This window comes from Crinia signifera, chromosome 3, assembly GCF_055691185.1.
Source record: "Crinia signifera chromosome 3, ASM5569118v1, whole genome shotgun sequence".
NCBI classification, from domain to species: Eukaryota; Metazoa; Chordata; class Amphibia; order Anura; family Myobatrachidae; genus Crinia; species Crinia signifera.
The window spans coordinates 333,145,327-333,170,485 of record NC_139219.1 but is presented as its reverse complement, the minus strand read 5'-3'; the positions used below and the strand labels follow the sequence as shown (position 1 = coordinate 333,170,485).

The 25,159-nt window shown below is 56.5% G+C and overlaps 1 protein-coding gene across 13 annotated transcripts in view; it reads right to left on the bottom strand.

Moving 5' to 3' along the window:
• Positions 1 to 25,159, bottom strand: part of DTNB (dystrobrevin beta) — a 266,225-nt gene that overhangs the window by 91,366 nt on the left and 149,700 nt on the right. For 9 of the 13 annotated variants that reach the window (XM_083178923.1, XM_083178909.1, XM_083178922.1 and 6 more), the window contains one exon: positions 12,425 to 12,514. The exons of the other annotated variants lie outside the window; for them this stretch is intronic. In XM_083178923.1, coding sequence (XP_083035049.1) covers positions 12,425 to 12,514 — 90 coding nt within the window. The remainder of the gene's footprint in view (positions 1 to 12,424; positions 12,515 to 25,159) is intronic. 13 annotated transcript variants of the gene reach the window in all.

Genomic DNA, 25,159 nt, shown 5'->3' with positions numbered 1-25,159 from the left:
TACATTGTGTCCCTGGGATCCCGCCCTGGTTCTGTGCGATGCTTGGCTCCTCTCATCTACATCTCTGTCCCTGATACATTGTGTCCCTAGGATCCCGCCCTGGTTCTGTGCGGTGCTTGGCTCCTCCCATATACATCTCTGTTCCTGATACATTGTGTCCCTGGGATTCCGCCCTGGTTCTGTGCGATGCTTGGCTCCTCCTATCTACATCTCTGTCCCTGATACATTGTGTCCCTGGGATCCCGCCCTGGTTCTGTGCGATGCTTGGCTCCTCCCATCTACATCTCTGTCCCTGATACATTGTGTCCCTGGGATCCCGCCCTGGTTCTGTGCGATGCTTGGCTCCTCCCATCTACATCTCTGTCCCTGATACATTGTGTCCCTGGGATCCCGCCCTGGTTCTGTGCGATGCTTGGCTCCTCTCATCTACATCTCTGTCCCTGATACATTGTGTCCCTAGGATCCCGCCCTGGTTCTGTGCGGTGCTTGGCTCCTCTCATCTACATCTCTGTCCCTGGGATCCCGCCCTGGTTCTGTGCGATGCTTGGCTCCTCTCCTCTACATCTCTGTCCCTGATACATTGTGTCCCTGGGATCCCGCCCTGGTTCTGTGCGATGGTTGGCTCCTCCCATCTACATCTCTGTCCCTGATACATTGTGTCCCTGGGATCCCGCCCTGGTTCTGTGCGATGCTTGGCTCCTCTCATCTACATCTCTGTCCCTGATACATTGTGTCCCTAGGATCCCGCCCTGGTTCTGTGCGGTGCTTGGCTCCTCTCATCTACATCTCTGTTCCTGATACATTGTGTCCCTGTGATCCCGCCCTGGTTCTGTGCGATGCTTGGCTCCTCCCATCTACATCTCTGTCCCTGATACATTGTGTCCCTGGGATCCCGCCCTGGTTCTGTGCGATGCTTGGCTCCTCTCATCTACATCTCTGTCCCTGGGATCCCGCCCTGGTTCTGTGCGATGGTTGGCTCCTCTCATCTACATCTCTGTCCCTGATACATTGTGTCCCTGGGATCCCGCCCTGGTTCTGTGCGATGCTTGGCTCCTCTCATCTACATCTCTGTCCCTGATACATTGTGTCCCTGGGATCCCGCCCTGGTTCTGTGCGATGCTTGGCTCCTCCTATCTACATCTCTGTCCCTGATACATTGTGTCCCTGGGATCCCGTCCTGGTTCTGTGCGATGCCAGGCTCCTCCCATATACATCTCTGTTCCTGATACATTGTGTCCCTGGGATTCCGCCCTGGTTCTGTGCGATGCTTGGCTCCTCCTATCTACATCTCTGTCCCTGATACATTGTGTCCCTGGGATCCCGCCCTGGTTCTGTGCGATGCTTGGCTCCTCCCATCTACATCTCTGTCCCTGATACATTGTGTCCCTGGGATCCCGCCCTGGTTCTGTGCGATGCTTGGCTCCTCTCATCTACATCTCTGTCCCTGATACATTGTGTCCCTAGGATCCCGCCCTGGTTCTGTGCGGTGCTTGGCTCCTCTCATCTACATCTCTGTCCCTGATACATTGTGTCCCTAGGATCCCGCCCTGGTTCTGTGCGGTGCTTGGCTCCTCCCATATACATCTCTGTTCCTGATACATTGTGTCCCTGGGATTCCGCCCTGGTTCTGTGCGATGCTTGGCTCCTCCTATCTACATCTCTGTCCCTGATACATTGTGTCCCTGGGATCCCGCCCTGGTTCTGTGCGATGCTTGGCTCCTCTCATCTACATCTCTGTCCCTGATACATTGTGTCCCTGGGATCCCGCCCTGGTTCTGTGCGATGCTTGGCTCCTCCCATCTACATCTCTGTCCCTGATACATTGTGTCCCTGGGATCCCGCCCTGGTTCTGTGCGATGCTTGGCTCCTCTCATCTACATCTCTGTCCCTGATACATTGTGTCCCTAGGATCCCGCCCTGGTTCTGTGCGGTGCTTGGCTCCTCTCATCTACATCTCTGTCCCTGGGATCCCGCCCTGGTTCTGTGCGATGCTTGGCTCCTCTCCTCTACATCTCTGTCCCTGATACATTGTGTCCCTGGGATCCCGCCCTGGTTCTGTGCGATGGTTGGCTCCTCCCATCTACATCTCTGTCCCTGATACATTGTGTCCCTGGGATCCCGCCCTGGTTCTGTGCGATGCTTGGCTCCTCTCATCTACATCTCTGTCCCTGATACATTGTGTCCCTAGGATCCCGCCCTGGTTCTGTGCGGTGCTTGGCTCCTCTCATCTACATCTCTGTTCCTGATACATTGTGTCCCTGTGATCCCGCCCTGGTTCTGTGCGATGCTTGGCTCCTCCCATCTACATCTCTGTCCCTGATACATTGTGTCCCTGGGATCCCGCCCTGGTTCTGTGCGATGCTTGGCTCCTCTCATCTACATCTCTGTCCCTGGGATCCCGCCCTGGTTCTGTGCGATGGTTGGCTCCTCTCATCTACATCTCTGTCCCTGATACATTGTGTCCCTGGGATCCCGCCCTGGTTCTGTGCGATGCTTGGCTCCTCTCATCTACATCTCTGTCCCTGATACATTGTGTCCCTGGGATCCCGCCCTGGTTCTGTGCGATGCTTGGCTCCTCTCATCTACATCTCTGTCCCTGATACATTGTGTCCCAGGGATCCCGCCCTGGTTCTGTGCGATGCTTGGCTCCTCCCATCTACATCTCTGTTCCTGATACATTGTGTCCCTGGGATCCCGCCCTGGTTCTGTGCGATGCTTGGCTCCTCTCATCTACATCTCTGTTCCTGATACATTGTGTCCCTGGGATCCCGCCCTGGTTCTGTGCGATGCTTCTCTCCACCGTCCCTACATCTCTGTCCCTGATACATTGTGTCCCTGTGATCCCGCCCTGGTTCTGTGCGATGCTTGGCTCCTCCTATCTACATCTCTGTCCCTGGGATCCCGCCCTGGTTCTGTGCGATGGTTGGCTCCTCTCATCTACATCTCTGTCCCTGATACATTGTGTCCCCGGGATCCCGCCCTGGTTCTGTGCGATGCTTGGCTCCTCCTATCTACATCTCTGTCCCTGGGATCCCGCCCTGGTTCTGTGCGATGGTTGGCTCCTCTCATCTACATCTCTGTCCCTGATACATTGTGTCCTTAGGATCCCGCCCTGGTACTGTGGGATGCTTGGCTCCTCTCATCTACATCTCTGTCCCAGGGATCCCGCCCTGGTTCTGTGCGATGCTTGGCTCCTCCCATCTACATCTCTGTCCCTGATACATTGTGTCCCTGGGATCCCGCCCTGGTTCTGTGCGATGCTTGGCTCCTCTCATCTACATCTCTGTCCCTGATACATTGTGTCCCTGGGATCCCGCCCTGGTTCTGTGCGATGCTTTGCTCCTCCTATCTACATCTCTGTCCCTGATACATTGTGTCCCTGGGATCCCGCCCTGGTTCTGTGCGATGCTTGGCTCCTCTCATCTACATCTCTGTTCCTGACACATTGTGTCCCCGGGATCCCGCCCTGGTTCTGTGCGATGCTTGGCTCCTCTCATCTACATCTCTGTCCCTGGGATCCCGCCCTGGTTCTGTGCGATGCTTGGCTCCTCCCATCTACATCTCTGTTCCTGATACATTGTGTCCCCGAGATCCCGCCCTGGTTCTGTGTGATGCTTGGCTCCTTTCATCTACATCTCTGTCCCTGGGATCCCGCCCTGGTTCTGTGCGATGCTTGGCTCCTCCCATCTACATCTCTGTTCCTGATACATTGTGTCCCTGTGATCCCGCCCTGGTTCTGTGCGATGCTTGGCTCCTCTCATCTACATCTCTGTTCCTGATACATTGTGTCCCCGGGATCCCGCCCTGGTTCTGTGCGATGCTTGGCTCCTCTCATCTACATCTCTGTCCCGGATACATTGTGTCCCTGGGATCCCGCCCTGGTTCTGTGCGATGCTTGGCTCCTCCCATCTACATCTCTGTTCCTGATACATTGTGTCCCTGTGATCCCGCCCTGGTTCTGTGCGATGCCAGGCTCCTCCCATATACATCTCTGTTCCTGATACATTGTGTCCCTGTGATCCCGCCCTGGTTCTGTGCGATGCTTGGCTCCTCTCATCTACATCTCTGTCCCTGATACATTGTGTCCCTGGGATCCCGTCCTGGTTCTGTGCGATGCTTGGCTCCTCCCATCTACATCTCTGTCCCTAGGATCCCGCCCTGGTTCTGTGCGATGCTTGGCTCCTCCCATCTACATCTCTGTTCCTGATACATTGTGTCCCCGGGATCCCACCCTGGTTCTGTGCGATGCTTGGCTCCTCTCATCTACATCTCTGTCCCTGATACATTGTGTCCCCGGGATCCCGCCCTGGTTCTGTGCGATGCTTGGCTCCTCTCATCTACATCTCTGTTCCTGATACATTGTGTCCCCGAGATCCCGCCCTGGTTCTGTGCGATGCTTGGCTCCTCCCATCTACATCTCTGTCCCTGATACATTGTGTCCCTGGGATCCCGCCCTGGTTCTGTGCGATGCTTGGCTCCTCTCATCTACTTCTCTGTCCCTGGGATCCCGCCATGGTTCTGTGCGATGGTTGGCTCCTCTCATCTACATCTCTGTTCCTGATACATTGTGTCCCTGGGATCCCGCCCTGGTTCTGTGCGATGCTTGGCTCCTCTCATCTACATCTCTGTCCCTGATACATTGTGTCCCTGGGATCCCGCCCTGGTTCTGTGCGATGCTTGGCTCCTCCCATCTACATCTCTGCCCCTGGGATCCCGCCCTGGTTCTGTGCGATGCTTGGCTCCTCTCATCTACATCTCTGTCCCTGATACATTGTGTCCCTAGGATCCCGCCCTGGTTCTGTGCGATGCTTCTCTCCACCGTCCCTACATCTCTGTCCCTGATACATTGTGTCCCTGGGATCCCACCCTGGTCCTGTGCGATGCTTGGCTCCCTCTCATCTACATCTCTGTCCCTGGGATCCCGCCCTGGTTCTGTGCGATGGTTGGCTCCTCTCATCTACATCTCTGTCCCTGATACATTGTGTCCCTGGGATCCCGCCCTGGTTCTGTGCAATGCTTGGCTCCTCTCATCTACATCTCTGTCCCTGATACATTGTGTCCCTGGGATCCCGCCCTGGTTCTGTGCGATGCTTGGCTCCTCTCATCTACATCTCTGTCCCTGATACATTGTGTCCCTGGGATCCCGCCCTGGTTCTGTGCGATGCTTGGCTCCTCTCATCTACATCTCTGTTCCTGATACATTGTGTCCCCAGGATCCCGCCCTGGTTCTGTGCGATGCTTGGCTCCTCTCATCTACATCTCTGTCCCTGATACATTGTGTCCCTGGGATCCCGCCCTGGTTCTGTGCGATGCTTGGCTCCTCCCATCTACATCTCTGTCCCTGATACATTGTGTCCCCGGGATCCCGCCCTGGTTCTGTGCGATGCTTGGCTCCTCTCATCTACATCTCTGTCCCTGATACATTGTGTCCCTGGGATCCCGCCCTGGTTCTGTGCGATGCTTGGCTCCTCTCATCTACATCTCTGTTCCTGATACATTGTGTCCCCGGGATCCCGCCCTGGTTCTGTGCGATGCTTGGCTCCTCTCATCTACATCTCTGTCCCTGATACATTGTGTCCCTAGGATCCCGCCCTGGTTCTGTGCGATGCTTCTCTCCACCGTCCCTACATCTCTGTCCCTGATACATTGTGTCCCTGGGATCCCGCCCTGGTTCTGTGCGATGCTTGGCTCCCTCTCATCTACATCTCTGTCCCTGGGATCCCGCCCTGGTTCTGTGCGATGCTTGGCTCCTCTCATCTACATCTCTGTCCCTGATACATTGTGTCCCTGGGATCCCGCCCTGGTTCTGTGCGATGCTTGGCTCCTCCCATCTACATCTCTGTCCCTGATACATTGTGTCCCTGGGATCCCGCCCTGGTTCTGTGCGATGCTTGGCTCCTCCCATCTACATCTCTGTCCCTGATACATTGTGTCCCCAGGATCCCGCCCTGGTTCTGTGCGATGCTTGGCTCCTCTCATCTACATCTCTGTCCCTGATACATTGTGTCCCTGGGATCCCGCCCTGGTTCTGTGCGATGCTTGGCTCCTCTCATCTACATCTCTGTCCCTGATACATTGTGTCCCTGGGATCCCGCCCTGGTTCTGTGCGATGCTTGGCTCCTCTCATCTACATCTCTGTCCCTGATACATTGTGTCCCTGGGATCCTGCCCTGGTTCTGTGCGATGCTTGGCTCCTCTCATCTACATCTCTGTTCCTGATACATTGTGTCCCTGGGATCCCGCCCTGGTTCTGTGCGATGCTTGGCTCCTCTCATCTACATCTCTGTCCCTGATACATTGTGTCCCCGGGATCCCGCCCTGGTTCTGTGCGATGCTTGGCTCCTCCCATCTACATCTCTGTCCCTGATACATTGTGTCCCTGGGATCCCGCCCTGGTTCTGTGCGATGCTTGGCTCCTCCCATCTACATCTCTGTCCCTGGGATCCCGCCCTGGTTCTGTGCGATGCTTGGCTCCTCCCATCTACATCTCTGTCCCTGATACATTGTGTCCCTGGGATCCCGCCCTGGTTCTGTGCGATGCTTGGCTCCTCCCATCTACATCTCTGTCCCTGGGATCCCGCCCTGGTTCTGTGCGATGCTTGGCTCCTCTCATCTACATCTCTGTCCCTGATACATTGTGTCCCCGGGATCCCGCCCTGGTTCTGTGCGATGTTTGGCTCCTCTCATCTACATCTCTGTCCCTGATACATTGTGTCCCTAGGATCCCGCCCTGGTTCTGTGCGATGCTTGGCTCCTCTAATCTACATCTCTGTCCCTGATACATTGTGTCCCTGGGATCCCGCCCTGGTTCTGTGCGATGCTTCTCTCCACCGTCCCTACATCTCTGTCCCTGATACATTGTGTCCCTGGGATCCCGCCCTGGTTCTGTGCGATGCTTGGCTCCTCCCATCTACATCTCTGTCCCTGATACATTGAGTCCCTGGGATCCCGCCCTGGTTCTGTGCGATGCTTGGCTCCTCTCATCTACATCTCTGTCCCTGATACATTGTGTCCCTGGGATCCCGCCCTGGTTCTGTGCGATGCTTGGCTCCTCCCATCTACATCTCTGTCCCTGATACATTGTGTCCCTGGGATCCCGCCCTGGTTCTGTGCGATGCTTGGCTCCTCCCATCTACATCTCTGTCCCTGATACATTGTGTCCCTGGGATCCCGCCCTGGTTCTGTGCGATGCTTGGCTCCTCCCATCTACATCTCTATTCCTGATACATTGTGTCCCCGGGATCCCGCCCTGGTTCTGTGTGATGCTTGGCTCCTCCCATCTACATCTCTGTCCCTGATACATTGTGTCCCTGGGATCCCGCCCTGGTTCTGTGCGATGCTTGGCTCCTCTCATCTACATTTCTGTCCCAGATACATTGATTCCTTGGGGGGGAGGGAGCATACTTCCTTAAAAGGTGTCAGTAGTATGGGGGAGGAGTGAGGCTGTGCCTCTGAGGTCAGGAAGTGACTACAGCGGTGATTCTCACAGTACAGCCTCTAGTATGGAGGAGGAGCGAGTCTGTGCCTCTGAGGAGGTCAGGAAGTGACTACAGCATACTTGCCTACTTTTGAAAACTAGTTTCAGTGAGATTATAGTTGCATATCTCCCAACATGACCCTCACCAGGAGGGACACAATGCTCTGCTCCTGGACTTCCCTCTTAATGTATGATTGCCATCACCTGTGGTAAAACACCTTTTTTTAGCAATTAACCTGTTCAACAGGTGAAGACAATCATAGATTATGAGGAAAGTCCAGGAACAGAGCATTGTGTCCCTCCTGGAATGGGTCATGTTGGGAGGTATTTAGTTGGTAGTAGAATTTTGCACAGCGCCCCATTGTCATGCTCCACCCAAAGGGCGTGTCTAGTTCCATATAGAATAGAATCAACTTTATATATGCAGAGATTGTGAAAAGAGATTGTGAACGTGGCACCTAGATGCGTGGGTGTGTACTGCTACATCTGAGAGGAATCTTTTAAAATGACTTAGATCCAAAAGTAGATGAGCCCAAAGCAGTTAGTAAAAGATACTGTACTTGGTAAAGTGCTGGGAAATGGCGCTGATGATTCAATGTAAATGTAACTATCTCTCATTCCTTTTTTCCCCAAAAATGTAACAGTGTATGTAATGTGGGCTAGGTGACATGAGGGAGATTGCTAGACTAATGAGGGAGAGAGGGAGATTGCTGCTATGTCAGGGAGTCTCCTGCAGAATGCAGGAGGGGGTAACTATGATGTAACAGTGTAATGTGGGCTAGGTGACATGAGGGAGATTGCTAGACTAATGAGGGAGAGATTGCTGCTATGTCAGGGAGTCTCCTGCAGAATGCAGGAGGGGAGGTAACTATGGTGTAACAGTGTAATGTGGGCTAGGTGACATGAGGGAGATTGCTAGACTAATGAGGGAGAGAGGGAGATTGCTGCTATGTCAGGGAGCTATGTCAGGGAGTCTCCTGCAGAATGCAGGAGGGGAGGCAACTATGGACTACAGCAGTGATTCTCACAGTACAGCCGCTAGTATAGGGGGGAGGGAGGCTGTCCCTCTGAGGTCAGGAGAAGACTACAGAGGTGATTCTTACAGTACAGCCTCTAGTATGGGGAGGAGGGAGGCTGTGCCTCTGAGGAGGTCAGGAAGTGACTACAGCGGTGATTCTTACAGTTCAGTGTCTAGTATGGGGGAGGAGGGAAGCTGTTACTCTGAGGAGGTCAGGAGGAGACTACAGCGGTGATTCTTACAGTAGAGCCTCTAGTATGGGGGAGGAGGGAGGCTGTGCCTCTGAGGAGGTCAGGAAGTGACTACAGCGGTGATTCTCACAGTACAGCCTCTGGTATGGAGGAGGAGGGAGGCTGTGCCTCTGAGGAGGTCAGGAGAAGACTACAGCGGTGATTCTTACAGTAGAGCCTCTAGTATGGGGGAGGAGGGAGGCTGTGCCTCTGAGGAGGTCAGGAAATGACTACAGCGGTGATTCTCACACTACAGCCTCTAGTATGGGGAAGGAGGGAAGCTGTGCCTCTGAGGAGGTCAGGAGGAGACTACAGCAGTGATTCTTACAGTACAGCCTCTAGTATGGGGGAGGAGGGAGGCTGTGCCTCTGAGGAGGTCAGGAAGTGACTACAGCGGTGATTCTCACACTACAGCCTCTAGTATGGGGGAGGAGGGAGGCTGTGCCTCTGAGGAGGTCAGGAAGTGACTACAGTGGTGATTCTTACAGTAGAGCCTCTAGTATGGGGGAGGAGGGAGGCTGTGCCTCTGAGGAGGTCAGGAAGTGACTACAGCAGTGATTCTCACACTACAGCCTCTAGTATGGGGGAGGAGGGAGGCTGTGCCTCTGAGGAGGTCAGGAGGAGACTACAGCAGTGATTCTTACAGTACAGCCTCTAGTATGGGGGAGGAGGGAGGCTGTGCCTCTGAGGAGGTCAGGAGGAGACTACAGCGGTGATTCTTACAGTCCAGTATCTAGTATGGGGGAGGAGGGAGGCTGTGCCTCTGAGGAGGTCAGGAAGTGACTACAGCGGTGATTCTTACAGTAGAGCCTCTAGTATGGGGGAGGAGGGAGGCTGTGCCTCTGAGGAGGTCAGGAAGTGACTACAGCGGTGATTCTTACAGTAGAGCCTCTAGTATGGGGGAGGAGGGAGGCTGTGCCTCTGAGGAGGTCAGGAAGAGACTACAGCGGTGATTCTCACAGTACCGCCTCTAGTATGGGGGAGGAGGGAGGCTGTGCCTCTGAGGTCGTCAGGAAGTGACTACAGCAGTGATTCTCACACTACAGCCTCTAGTATGGGGGAGGAGGGAGGCTGTCCCTCTGAGGTCAGGAAGTGACTACAGCGGTGATTCTTACAGTCCGGTGTCTAGTATGGGAAGGAGGGAGGCTGTGCCTCTGAGGAGGTCAGGAGGAGACTACAGCGGTGATTCTCACAGTACAGCCTCTAGTATGGGGGAGGAGGGAGGCTGTGCCTCTGAGGAGGTCAGGAAGTGACTACAGCGGTGATTCTTACAGTACAGCCTCTAGTATGGGGGGGGGAGGGAGGCTGTGCCTCTGAGGAGGTCAGGAAGTGACTACAGCAGTGATTCTCACACTACAGCCTCTAGTATGGGGGAGGAGGGAGGCTGTGCCTGAGGAGGTCAGGAAGTGACTACAGAGGTGATTCTTACAGTACAGCCTCTAGTTTGGGGAGGAGGGAGGCTGTGCCTCTGAGGAGGTCAGTAAGTGACTACAGCGGTGATTCTTACAGTCCGGTGTCTAGTATGGGGGAGGAGGGAGGCTGTGCCTCTGAGGGGGTCAGGAGGAGACTACAGCGGTGATTCTTACAGTACAGTGTCTAGTATGGGGGAGGAGGGAGGCTGTGCCTCTGAGGAGGTCAGGAAGTGACTACAGCGGTGATTCTCACAGAACAGCCTCTGGTATGGAGGAGGAGGGAGGCTGTGCCTCTGAGGAGGTCAGGAGAAGACTACAGCGGTGATTCTTACAGTAGAGCCTCTAGTATGGGGGAGGAGGGAGGCTGTGCCTCTGAGGAGGTCAGGAAGTGACTACAGCGGTGATTCTCACACTACAGCCTCTAGTATGGGGGAGGAGGGAGGCTGTGTCTCTGAGGAGGTCAGGAGGAGACTACAGCGGTGATTCTTACAGTCCAGTGTCTAGTATGGGGGAGGAGGGAGGCTGTGCCTCTGAGGAGGTCAGGAAGAGACTACAGCGGTGATTCTCACAGTACAGCCTCTAGTATGGGGGAGGAGGGAGGCTGTGCCTCTGAGGAGGTCAGGAAGTGACTACAGCGGTGATTCTTACAGTAGAGCCTCTAGTATGGGGGAGGAGGGAGGCTGTGCCTCTGAGGAGGTCAGGAAGTGACTACAGCGGTGATTCTCACAGTACAGCCTCTAGTATGGGGGAGGAGGGAGGCTGTGCCTCTGAGGAGGTCAGGAAGTGACTACAGCGGTGATTCTTACAGTAGAGCCTCTAGTATGGGGGAGGAGGTCAGGAAGAGACTACAGTGGTGATTCTTACAGTACAGCCTCTAGTATGGGGGAGGAGGGAGGCTGTGCCTCTGAGGAGGTCAGGAAGTGACTACAGCGGTGATTCTTACAGTACAGCCTCTAGTATGGGGAGGAGGGAGGCTGTCCCTCTGAGGTCAGGAAGTGACTACAGCTGTGATTCTCACAGTACAGCCTCTAGTATGGGGGAGGAGGGAGGCTGTGCCTCTGAGGAGGTCAGGAAGAGACTACAGTGGTGATTCTTACAGTACAGCCTCTAGTATGGGGGAGGAGGGAGGCTGTGCCTCTGAGGAGGTCAGGAAGAGACTACAGTGGTGATTCTCACAGTACAGCCTCTAGTATGGGGGAGGAGGGAGGCTGTGCCTCTGAGGAGGTCAGGGAGTGACTACAGTGGTGATTCTTACAGTACAGCCTCTAGTATGGGGGAGGAGGGAGGCTGTGCCTCTGAGGAGGTCAGGGAGTGACTACAGAGGTGATTCTTACAGTACAGCCTCTAGTATGGTGGAGGAGGGAGGCTGTGCCTCTGAGGAGGTCAGGAATAGACTACAGCGTCGATGCTTACAGTACAGCCTCTAGTAAGGGGGAGGAGGGAGGCTGTGCCTCTGAGGAGGTCAGGGAGTGACTACAGTGGTGATTCTTACAGTACAGCCTCTAGTATGGGGAGGAGGGAGGCTGTGCCTCTGAGGAGGTCAGGAGGAGACTACAGTGGTGATTCTCACAGTACAGCCTCTGGTATGGGGGAGGAGGGAGGCTGTCCCTCTGAGGAGGTCAGGAAGTGACTACAGCGGTGATTCTTACAGAAGAGCCTCTAGTATGGGAAGGAGGGAGGCTGTGCCTCTGAGGAGGTCAGGAAGTGACTACAGCGGTGATTCTCACACTACAGCCTCTAGTATGGGGGAGGAGGGAGGCTGTGCCTCTGAGGAGGTAAGGAGGAGACTACAGCAGTGATTCTTACAGTACAGCCTCTAGTATGGGGGAGGAGGGAGGCTGTGCCTCTGAGGAGGTCAGGAGGAGACTACAGTGGTGATTCTCACAGTACAGCCTCTGGTATGGGGGAGGAGGGAGGCTGTCCCTCTGAGGAGGTCAGGAAGTGACTACAGCGGTGATTCTTACAGTACAGCCTCTAGTATGGGGGAGGAGGGAGGCTGTGCCTCTGAGGAGGTCAGGAGGAGACTACAGCGGTGATTCTTACAGTCCAGTGTCTAGTATGGGGGAGGAGGGAGGCTGTGCCTCTGAGGAGGTCAGGAAGAGACTACAGCGGTGATTCTCACAGTACAGCCTCTAGTATGGGGGAGGAGGGAGGCTGTGCCTCTGAGGAGGTCAGCTTGGTTCTATCCGGAGATATCTTGTCACATTTAGCAATACTGTGAGTGTGTACATAGGAAATGCACAGTAGGTATTAGGTGTAATTACTGTATAATGTTCCTACAACTGACCGTGTCCCATTGCGAAGCCGCGTCACATACTCAGATATCAGTGCGTGTTCGTCTGGCAACCGGTTGGTCGTGTCCGTACTGCTGTGTAACCTAGCATCAAGCAGCGAGAAATGAGAGACAATGTTACAGGGATATGGGGCCCTTGGGGGCCACAGCCCCCAGCGGCAGGGATGAAATGAAACATTCACATGACATGATATACATGGACGTCAGTCTAGAACACCGTCAGGCATGTCACTGTATAACAACGCTCCGAGCACACAGATCTGGCATGTTCCACACGTGTAGGGGGGACATTTTCTAAGAGTCTATTGAAGATAGGATGTTGCCACCAGATTCTATCTAGTATATTCTAGAAGGTGCTAAAAAAATAGTAGAATCTGATTGGTTGCTATAAGCAACATCCTATGATCAATAGTAAATTTACCCCCTCGGGCGTCCTTCGGAGTTTTGGACAATTTTCTTGTAAAAGTGCCTGAGAACCAACCGGCGGCTGCAGGTGCGGGAAGCCACCACGTAGTATGTGCAAGTACCAGCAGGCGCGGCGGGCACCACGTAGTATGTGCAAGTACCAGCAGGTGCGGGAAGCCACCACGTAGTATGTGCAAGTACCAGCAGGCGCGGGAAGCCACCACGTAGTATGTGCAAGTACCAGCAGGTGCGGGAAGCCACCACGTAGTATGTGCAAGTACCAGCAGGTGCGGGAAGTCACCACGTAGTATGTGCAAGTACCAGCAGGCGCGGGAAGCCACCACGTAGTATGTGCAAGTACCAGCAGGCGCGGGAAGCCACCACGTAGTATGTGCAAGTACCAGCAGGTGCGGGAAGCCACCACGTAGTATGTGCAAGTACCAGCAGGTGCGGGAAGCCACCACGTAGTATGTGCAAGTACCAGCAGGCGCGGGAAGCCACCACGTAGTATGTGCAAGTACCAGCAGGCGCGGGAAGCCACCACGTAGTATGTGCAAGTACCAGCAGGTGCGGGAAGCCACCACGTAGTATGTGCAAGTACCAGCAGGTGCGGGAAGCCACCACGTAGTATGTGCAAGTACCAGCAGGCGCGGGAAGCCACCACGTAGTATGTGCAAGTACCAGCAGGTGCGGGAAGCCACCACGTAGTATGTGCAAGTACCAGCAGGTGCGGGAAGCCACCACGTAGTATGTGCAAGTACCAGCAGGCGCGGGAAGCCACCACGTAGTATGTGCATGTACCAGCAGGCGCGGGAAGCCACCACGTAGTATGTGCAAGTACCAGCAGGCGCGGGAAGCCACCACGTAGTATGTGCAAGTACCAGCAGGCGCGGGAAGCCACCACGTAGTATGTGCAAGTACCAGCAGGTGCGGGAAGCCACCACGTAGTATGTGCAAGTACCAGCAGGTGCGGGAAGCCACCACGTAGTATGTGCAAGTACCAGCAGGCGCGGCGGGCACCACGTAGTATGTGCAAGTACCAGCAGGCGCGGGAAGCCACCACGTAGTATGTGCAAGTACCAGCAGGCGCGGGAAGCCACCACATAGTATGTGCAAGTACCAGCAGGCGCGGCGGGCACCACGTAGTATGTGCAAGTACCAGCAGGCGCGGGAAGCCACCACGTAGTATGTGCAAGTACCAGCAGGTGCGGGAAGCCACCACGTAGTATGTGCAAGTACCAGCAGGTGCGGGAAGCCACCACGTAGTATGTGCAAGTACCAGCAGGTGCGGGAAGCCACCACGTAGTATGTGCAAGTACCAGCAGGTGCGGGAAGCCACCACGTAGTATGTGCAAGTACCAGCAGACGCGGGAAGCCACCACATAGTATGTGCAAGTACCAGCAGGTGCGGGAAGCCACCACGTAGTATGTGCAAGTACCAGCAGGTGCGGGAAGCCACCACGTAGTATGTGCAAGTACCAGCAGGTGCGGGAAGCCACCACGTAGTATGTGCAAGTACCAGCAGGTGCAGGAAGCCACCACGTAGTATGTGCAAGTACCAGCAGGTGCGGGAAGCCACCACGTAGTATGTGCAAGTACCAGCAGGCGCGGGAAGCCACCACGTAGTATGTGCAAGTACCAGCAGGTGCGGGAAGCCACCACGTAGTATGTGCAAGTACCAGCAGGCAGGGCGGGCACCACGTAGTATGTGCAAGTACCAGCAGGCGCGGCGGGCACCACGTAGTATGTACAAGTACCAGCAGGTGCGGGAAGCCACCACATAGTATGTGCAAGTACCAGCAGGCGCGGCGGGCACCACGTAGTATGTGCAAGTACCAGTAGGCGCGGCAGGCACCACGTAGTAAGTACAAGTACCAGCAGGCGCGGGAAGCCACCACGTAGTATCTGCAAGTACCAGCAGGCGCGGGAAGCCACCACGTAGTATGTGCAAGTACCAGCAGGTGCAGGAAGCCACCACGTAGTATGTGCAAGTACCAGCAGGCGCGGCGGGCACCACGTAGTATGTGCAAGTACCAGCAGGTGCAGGAAGCCAACACGTAGTATGTACAAGTACCAGCAGGCGCGGGAAGCCACCACATAGTATGTGCAAGTACCAGCAGGCGCGGCGAGCACCACGTAGTATGTGCAAGTACCAGCAGGCCCGGCAGGCACCACGTAGTATGTACAAGTACCAGCAGGCGCGGGAAGCCACCACGTAGTATGTGCAAGTACCAGCAGGCGCGGGAAGCCACCACGTAGTATGTGCAAGTACCAGCAGGTGCGGGAAGCCACCACGTAGTATGTGCAAGTACCAGCAGGCGCGGGAAGCCACCACGTAGTATGTGCAAGTACCAGCAGGCGCGGGAAGCCACCACGTAGTATGTGCAAGTACCAGCAGGCGCGGCAGGCACCACGTAGTATGTGCAAGTACCAGCAGGCGCGGCAGGCACCACGTAGTATGTGCAAGTACCAGCAGGTGCGGGAAGCCACCACATAGTATGTGCAAGTACCAGCAGGCGCGGCGGGCACCACGTAGTATGTGCAAGTACCAGCAGGCACGGCGGGCACCACGTAGTATGTGCAAGTACCAGCAGGTGCAGGAAGCCACGTATGTGCAAGTACCAGCAGGTGCGGGAAGCCACCACGTAGTATGTGCAAGTACCAGCAGGTGCAGGAAGCCACCACGTAGTATGTGCAAGTACCAGCAGGCGCGGTGGGCACCACGTAGTATGTGCAAGTACCAGCAGGTGCGGGAAGCCACCACGTAGTATGTGCAAGTACCAGCAGGCGCGGCGGGCACCACGTAGTATGTGCAAGTACCAGCAGGCGCGGGAAGCCACCACGTAGTATGTGCAAGTACCAGCAGGCGCGGGAAGCCACCACGTAGTATGTGCAAGTACCAGCAGGTGCGGGAAGCCACCACGTAGTATGTGCAAGTACCAGCAAGCGCGGGAAGCCACCACATAGTATGTGCAAGTACCAGCAGGTGCGGGAAGCCACCACATAGTATGTGCAAGTACCAGCAGGCGCGGCGGGCACCACGTAGTATGTGCAAGTACCAGCAGGCGCGGGAAGCCACCACGTAGTATGTGCAAGTACCAGCAGGCGCGGGAAGCCAGCACGTAGTATGTGCAAGTACCAGCAGGTGCGGGAAGCCACCACGTAGTATGTGCAAGTACCAGCAGGCAGGGCGGGCACCACGTAGTATGTGCAAGTACCAGCAGGCGCGGCGGGCACCACGTAGTATGTACAAGTACCAGCAGGTGCGGGAAGCCACCACATAGTATGTGCAAGTACCAGCAGGCGCGGCGGGCACCACGTAGTATGTGCAAGTACCAGTAGGCGCGGCAGGCACCACGTAGTAAGTACAAGTACCAGCAGGCGCGGGAAGCCACCACGTAGTATCTGCAAGTACCAGCAGGCGCGGGAAGCCACCACGTAGTATGTGCAAGTACCAGCAGGTGCAGGAAGCCACCACGTAGTATGTGCAAGTACCAGCAGGCGTGGCGGGCACCACGTAGTATGTGCAAGTACCAGCAGGTGCAGGAAGCCAACACGTAGTATGTACAAGTACCAGCAGGCGCGGGAAGCCACCACATAGTATGTGCAAGTACCAGCAGGCGCGGCGAGCACCACGTAGTATGTGCAAGTACCAGCAGGCCCGGCAGGCACCACGTAGTATGTACAAGTACCAGCAGGCGCGGGAAGCCACCACGTAGTATGTGCAAGTACCAGCAGGCGCGGGAAGCCACCACGTAGTATGTGCAAGTACCAGCAGGTGCGGGAAGCCACCACGTAGTATGTGCAAGTACCAGCAGGCGCGGGAAGCCACCACGTAGTATGTGCAAGTACCAGCAGGCGCGGGAAGCCACCACGTAGTATGTGCAAGTACCAGCAGGCGCGGCAGGCACCACGTAGTATGTGCAAGTACCAGCAGGCGCGGCAGGCACCACGTAGTATGTGCAAGTACCAGCAGGTGCGGGAAGCCACCACATAGTATGTGCAAGTACCAGCAGGCGCGGCGGGCACCACGTAGTATGTGCAAGTACCAGCAGGCGCGGCGGGCACCACGTAGTATGTGCAAGTACCAGCAGGTGCAGGAAGCCACGTATGTGCAAGTACCAGCAGGTGCGGGAAGCCACCACGTAGTATGTGCAAGTACCAGCAGGTGCAGGAAGCCACCACGTAGTATGTGCAAGTACCAGCAGGCGCGGTGGGCACCACGTAGTATGTGCAAGTACCAGCAGGTGCGGGAAGCCACCACGTAGTATGTGCAAGTACCAGCAGGCGCGGCGGGCACCACTTAGTATGTGCAAGTACCAGCAGGCGCGGGAAGCCACCACGTAGTATGTGCAAGTACCAGCAGGCGCGGGAAGCCACCACGTAGTATGTGCAAGTACCAGCAGGTGCGGGAAGCCACCACGTAGTATGTGCAAGTACCAGCAAGCGCGGGAAGCCACCACATAGTATGTGCAAGTACCAGCAGGTGCGGGAAGCCACCACATAGTATGTGCAAGTACCAGCAGGCGCGGCGGGCACCACGTAGTATGTGCAAGTACCAGCAGGCGCGGGAAGCCACCACGTAGTATGTGCAAGTACCAGCAGGCGCGGGAAGCCAGCACGTAGTATGTGCAAGTACCAGCAGGTGCGGGAAGCCACCACGTAGTATGTGCAAGTACCAGCAGGCGCGGGAAGCCACCACGTAGTATGTGCAAGTACCAGCAGGCGCGGGAAGCCACCACGTAGTATGTGCAAGTACCAGCAGGTGCGGGAAGCCACCACGTAGTATGTGCAAGTACCAGCAGGTGCGGGAAGCCACCACGTAGTATGTGCAAGTACCAGCAGGTGCGGGAAGCCACCACGTAGTATGTGCAAGTACCAGCAGGTGCGGGAAGCCACCACGTAGTATGTGCAAGTACCAGCAGGCGCGGGAAGCCACCACGTAGTATGTGCAAGTACCAGCAGGCGCGGGAAGCCACCACGTAGTATGTGCAAGTACCAGCAGGCGCGGCGGGCACCACGTAGTATGTGCATGTACCAGCAGGCGCGGCGGGCACCACGTAGTATGTACAAGTACCAGCAGGCGCGGGAAGCCACCACATAGTATGTGCAAGTACCAGCAGGTGCAGGAAGCCACCACGTAGTATGTGCAAGTACCAGCAGGTGCGGCGGGCACCACGTAGTATGTGCAAGTACCAGCAGGCGCGGCAGGCACCACATAGTATGTACAAGTACCAGCAGGCGTGGGAAGCCACCACATAGTATGTGCAAGTACCAGCAGGCGCGGGAAGCCAGCACGTAGTATGTGCAAGTACCAGCAGGCGCGGGAAGCCACCACGTAGTATGTGCAAGTACCAGCAGGCGCGGGAAGCCACCACGTAGTATGTGCAAGTACCAGCAGGTGCGGGAAGCCACCACGTAGTATGTGCAAGTACTAGCAGGCGCGGGAAGCCACCACGTACTATGTGCAAGTACCAGCAGGCGCGGGAAGCCACCACGTAGTATGTACAAGTACCAGCAGGCGCGGGAAGCCACCACATAGTATGTGCAAGTACCAGCAGGTGCGGGAAGCCACCACGTAGTATGTGCAAGTACCAGCAGGCGCGGCGGGCACCACGTAGTATGTGCAAGTACCAGCAGGCGCGGGAAGCCAGCACGTAGTATGTGCAAGTACCAGCAGGCGCGGGAAGCCAGCACGTAGTATGTGCAAGTACCAGCAGGCGCGGGAAGCCAGCACGTAGTATGTGCAAGTACCAGCAGGCGCGGGAAGCCACCACGTAGTATGTGCAAGTACCAGCAGGCGCGGGAAGCCACCACGTAGTATGTGCAAGTACCAGCAGGTGCGGGAAGCCACCACGTAGTATGTGCAAGTACCAGCAGGTGCGGGAAGCCACCACGTAGTATGTGCAAGTACCAGCAGGCGCGGGAAGCCACCACGTAGTATGTGCAAGTACCAGCAGGCGCGGGAAGCCACCACGTAGTATGTGCAAGTACCAGCAGGCGCGGCGGGCACCACGTAGTATGTGCAAGTACCAGCAGGCGCGGCGGGCACCACGTAGTATGTACAAGTACCAGCAGGCGCGGGAAGCCACCACATAGTATGTGCAAGTACCAGCAGGTGCAGGAAGCCACCACGTAGTATGTGCAAGTACCAGCAGGTGCGGCGGGCACCACGTAGTATGTGCAAGTACCAGCAGGCGCGGCAGGCACCACGTAGTATGTACAAGTACCAGCAGGCGCGGGAAGCCACCACATAGTATGTGCAAGTACCAGCAGGTGCGGGAAGCCACCACGTAGTATGTGCAAGTACCAGCAGGCGCGGCGGGCACCACGTAGTATGTGCAAGTACCAGCAGGCGCGGAAAGCCAGCACGTAGTATGTGCAAGTACCAGCAGGCGCGGGAAGCCAGCACGTAGTATGTCCAAGTACCAGCAGGTGCGGGAAGCCACCACGTAGTATGTGCAAGTACCAGCAGGCGCGGGAAGCCACCACGTAGTATGTGCAAGTACCAGCAGGTGCGGGAAGCCACCACGTAGTATGTGCAAGTACCAGCAGGCGCGGGAAGCCACCACGTACTATGTGCAAGTACCAGCAGGCGCGGGAAGCCCCCACGTAGTATGTGCAAGTACCAGCAGGCGCGGCGGGCACCACGTAGTATGTGCAAGTACCAGCAGGCGCGGGAAGCCAGCACGTAGTATGTGCAAGTACCAGCAGGCGCGGGAAGCCAGCACGTAGTATGTGCAAGTACCAGCAGGTGCGGGAAGCCACCACGTAGTATGTGCAAGTACCAGCAGGCGCGGCAGCCATCACGTAGTATGTGCAAGTACCAGCAGGCGCGGGAAGCCAGCACGTAGTTTGTGCAAGTACCAGCAGGTGCGGCGGGCACCACGTAGTATGTGCAAGTACCTGCAGGCGCGGCGGGCACCACGTAGTATGTGCAAGTACCAGCAGGCGCGGCAGCCACCACGTAGTATGTGCAACTACCAGCAGGCGCGGGAATCCAGCACGTAGTATGTGCAAGTACCAGCAGGCGCGGCGGGCACCACGTAGTATGTGCAAGTACCAGCAGGCGCGGCGGGCACCACGTAGTATGTGCAAGTACCAGCAGGCGCGGCGGGCACCACGTAGTATATGCAAGTACCAGCAGGCGCGGGAAGCCAGCACGTAGTATGTGCAAGTACCAGCAGACGCGGGAAGCCAGCACGTAGTATGTGCAAGTACCAGCAGACGCGGGAAGCCAGCACGTAGTATGTGCAAGTACCAGCAGGTGCAGGAAGCCACCACGTAGTATGTGCAAGTACCAGCTGGTGCGGGAAGCCACCACGCAGTATGTGCAAGTACCAGCAGGTGCGGGAAGCCACCACGTAGTATGTGCAAGTACCAGCAGGCGCGGGAAGCCACCACGTAGTATGTGCAAGTACCAGCAGGCGCGGGAAGCCAGCACGTAGTATGTGCAAGTACCAGCAGGCGCGGCGGGCACCACGTAGTATGTGCAAGTACCAGCAGGCGCGGCGGGCACCACGTAGTATATGCAAGTACCAGCAGGCGCGGGAAGCCAGCACGTAGTATGTGCAAGTACCAGCAGGTGCAGGAAGCCACCACGTAGTATGTGCAAGTACCAGCTGGTGCGGGAAGCCACCACGCAGTATGTGCAAGTACCAGCAGGTGCGGGAAGCCACCACGTAGTATGTGCAAGTAAAAGCAGGCGCGGCAGCCACCACGTAGTATGTGCAAGTACCAGCAGGCGCGGGAAGCCAGCACGTAGTATGTGCAAGTACCAGCAGGCGCGGCGGGCACCACGTAGTATGTGCAAGTACCAGCAGGCGCGGCGGGCACCACGTAGTATGTGCAAGTACCAGCAGGCGCGGGAAGCCAGCACGTAGTATGTGCAAGTACCAGCAGGTGCGGCGGGCACCACGTAGTATGTGCAAGTACCAGCAGGCGTGGCGGGCACCACGTAGTATGTGCAAGTACCAGCAGGCGCGGCGGGCACCACGTAGTATGTGCAAGTACCAGCAGGCGCGGCGGGCACCATTTCAGGGTACAGAATGCGTCATAGGGTTGACAGGGCTTAGATAAACACGACCAAGGTTGACAGGATTGGAAAGTCGACACAAGCATAAGGTCGACAGTAATAAGGGAGACATGAGTTTTCTATTTTTTTTTTTACTTGAATGTTGACAGTCATCCTGCAGTACAATACGTATGGCCCCGGGCTGGCATGTCCGTCAGATGCATGGCGTGGCGTGATTAGTGTGCATGACATAATGTGGATGGGAGTAAGGAGCAATCTGCAGTCAGTGCGCTCAGGCCGAGGCGGTATCTGCTGCACCTCTGCACAGCACCGATACAGCAGGGATAGGGTCAGGCACTAGGGGGGCTGTGTACTGCAGCAGAGTACAGCTGGGATAGTGACCACACCTGCACAGCACCGATACAGCAGGGATAGGGTCAAGCACTAGGGGAACTGTGTACTGCAGCAGAGTACAGCTGGGATAGTGACCACACCTGCACAGCACCGATACAGCGGGGATAGGGTCAGGCACTAGGGGGGCTGTGTACTGCAGCAGAGTACAGCTGGGAAAGTGACCACACCTGCACAGCACCGATACAGCAGGGATAGGGTCAGGCACTAGGGGGGCTGTGTACTGCAGCAGTGTACAGCTGGGATAGTGACCACACCTGCACAGCACCGATACAGCAGGGATAGGGTCAGGCACTAGGGGGGCTGTGTACTGCAGCAGAGTACAGCTGGGATAGTGACCACCCCTGCACAGCACCGATACAGCAGGGATAGGGTCAGCCACTAGGGGAGGCTGTGTACTGCAGCAGAGTACAGCTGGGATAGTGACCACACCTGCACAGCACCGATACAGCGGGGATAGGGTCAGGCACTAGGGGGGCTGTGTACTGCAGCAGAGTACAGCTGGGAAAGTGACCACACCTGCACAGCACCGATACAGCAGGGATAGGGTCAAGCACTAGGGGAACTGTGTACTGCAGCAGAGTACAGCTGGGATAGTGACCACACCTGCACAGCACCGATACAGCGGGGATAGGGTCAGGCACTAGGGGGGCTGTGTACTGCAGCAGAGTACAGCTGGGAAAGTGACCACACCTGCACAGCACCGATACAGCAGGGATAGGGTCAGGCACTAGGGGGGCTGTGTACTGCAGCAGTGTACAGCTGGGATAGTGACCACACCTGCACAGCACCGATACAGCAGGGATAGGGTCAGGCACTAGGGGGGCTGTGTACTGCAGCAGAGTACAGCTGGGATAGTGACCACCCCTGCACAGCACCGATACAGCAGGGATAGGGTCAGCCACTAGGGGAGGCTGTGTACTGCAGCAGAGTACAGCTGGGATAGTGACCACACCTGCACAGCACCGATACAGCGGGGATAGGGTCAGGCACTAGGGGGGCTGTGTACTGCAGCAGAGTACAGCTGGGAAAGTGACCACACCTGCACAGCACCGATACAGCAGGGATAGGGTCAGGCACTAGGGGGGCTGTGTACTGCAGCAGTGTGCAGCTGGGATAGTGACCACCCCTGCACAGCACCGATACAGCAGGGATAGGGTCAGGCACTAGGGGGGCTGTGTACTGCAGCAGAGTACAGCTGGGATAGTGACCACACCTGCACAGCACCGATACAGCGGGGATAGGGTCAGGCACTAGGGGGGCTGTGTACTGCAGCAGAGTACAGCTGGGAAAGTGACCACACCTGCACAGCACCGATACAGCAGGGATAGGGTCAGGCACTAGGGGGGCTGTGTACTGCAGCAGTGTGCAGCTGGGATAGTGACCACACCTGCACAGCACCGATACAGCAGGGATAGGGTCAGGCACTAGAGGGGCTGTGTAATGCAGCAGTGTACAGCTGGGATAGTGACCACACCTGCACAGCACAGATACAGCAGGGATAGGGTCAGGCACTAGGGGGGCTGTGTACTGCAGCAGTGTACAGCTGGGATAGTGACCACACCTGCACAGCACTGATACAGCAGGGATAGGGTCAGGCACTAGGGGGGCAGTGTACTGCAGCAGAGTACAGCTGGGATAGTGACCACACCTGCACAGCACCGATACAGCAGGGATAGGGTCAGGCACTAGGGGGGCTGTGTACTGCAGCAGTGTACAGCTGGGATAGTGACCACCCCTGCACAGCACCGATACAGCAGGGATAGGGTCAGCCACTAGGGGAGGCTGTGTACTGCAGCAGTGTACAGCTAGGATAGTGACTACACCTGCACAGCACCGATACAGCAGGGATAGGGTCAGGCACTAGGGGGGGCTGTGTACTGCAGCAGAGTACAGCTGGGATAGTGACCACTCCTGCACAGCACCGATACAGCAGGGATAGGGTCAGGCACTAGGGGGGCTGTGTACTGCAGCAGTGTACAGCTAGGATAGTGACCACACCTGCACAGCACCGATACAGCAGGGATAGGGTCAGGCACTAGGGGGGCTGTGTACTGCAGCAGAGTACAGCTGGGATAGTGACCACACCTGCACAGCACCGATACAGCAGGGATAGGGTCAGGCACTAGGGGGGCTGTGTACTGCAGCAGTGTACAGCTGGGATAGTGACCACACCTGCACAGCACCGATACAGCAGGGATAGGGTCAGGCACTAGGGGGGCTGTGTACTGCAGCAGAGTACAGCTGGGATAGTGACCACCCCTGCACAGCACCGATACAGCAGGGATAGGGTCAGGCACTAGGGGGGCTGTGTACTGCAGCAGAGTACAGCTGGGATAGTGACCACACCTGCACAGCACCGATACAGCGGGGATAGGGTCAGGCACTAGGGGGGCTGTGTACTGCAGCAGAGTACAGCTGGGAAAGTGACCACACCTGCACAGCACCGATACAGCAGGGATAGGGTCAGGCACTAGGGGGGCTGTGTACTGCAGCAGTGTGCAGCTGGGATAGTGACCACACCTGCACAGCACCGATACAGCAGGGATAGGGTCAGGCACTAGAGGGGCTGTGTAATGCAGCAGTGTACAGCTGGGATAGTGACCACACCTGCACAGCACAGATACAGCAGGGATAGGGTCAGGCACTAGGGGGGCTGTGTACTGCAGCAGTGTACAGCTGGGATAGTGACCACCCCTGCACAGCACCGATACAGCAGGGATAGGGTCAGGCACTAGGGGAGGCTGTGTACTGCAGCAGTGTACAGCTAGGATAGTGACCACACCTGCACAGCACCGATACAGCAGGGATAGGGTCAGGCACTAGGGGGCTGTGTACTGCAGCAGTGTACAGCTGGGATAGTGACCACAACTGCACAGCACCAATACAGCAGGGATAGGGCCAGTCACTAGGGGGGGCTGTGTACTGCAGCAGTGTACAGCTGGGATAGTGACCACACCTGCACAGCACCGATACAGCAGAGATAGGGTCAGGCACTAGGGGGGCTGTGTACTGCAGCAGTGTACAGCTGGGATAGTGACCACACCTGCACAGCACCGATACAGCAGGGATAGGGTCAGGCACTAGGGGGGCTTTGTACTGCAGCAGAGTACAGCTAGGATAGTGACCACACCTGCACAGCACCGATACAGCAGGGATAGGGTCAGGCACTAGGGGGGCTGTGTACTGCAGCAGTGTACAGCTGGGATACTGACCACACCTGCACAGCACCGATACAGCAGGGATAGGGTCAGGCACTAGAGGGGCTGTGTAATGCAGCAGTGTACAGCTGGGATAGTGACCACACCTGCACAGCACAGATACAGCAGGGATAGGGTCAGGCACTAGGGGGGCTGTGTACTGCAGCAGTGTACAGCTGGGATAGTGACCACACCTGCACAGCACTGATACAGCAGGGATAGGGTCAGGCACTAGGGGGGCAGTGTACTGCAGCAGAGTACAGCTGGGATAGTGACCACACCTGCACAGCACCGATACAGCAGGGATAGGGTCAGGCACTAGGGGGGCTGTGTACTGCAGCAGTGTACAGCTGGGATAGTGACCACCCCTGCACAGCACCGATACAGCAGGGATAGGGTCAGCCACTAGGGGAGGCTGTGTACTGCAGCAGTGTACAGCTAGGATAGTGACTACACCTGCACAGCACCGATACAGCAGGGATAGGGTCAGGCACTAGGGGGGGCTGTGTACTGCAGCAGAGTACAGCTGGGATAGTGACCACTCCTGCACAGCACCGATACAGCAGGGATAGGGTCAGGCACTAGGGGGGCTGTGTACTGCAGCAGTGTACAGCTAGGATAGTGACCACACCTGCACAGCACCGATACAGCAGGGATAGGGTCAGGCACTAGGGGGGCTGTGTACTGCAGCAGAGTACA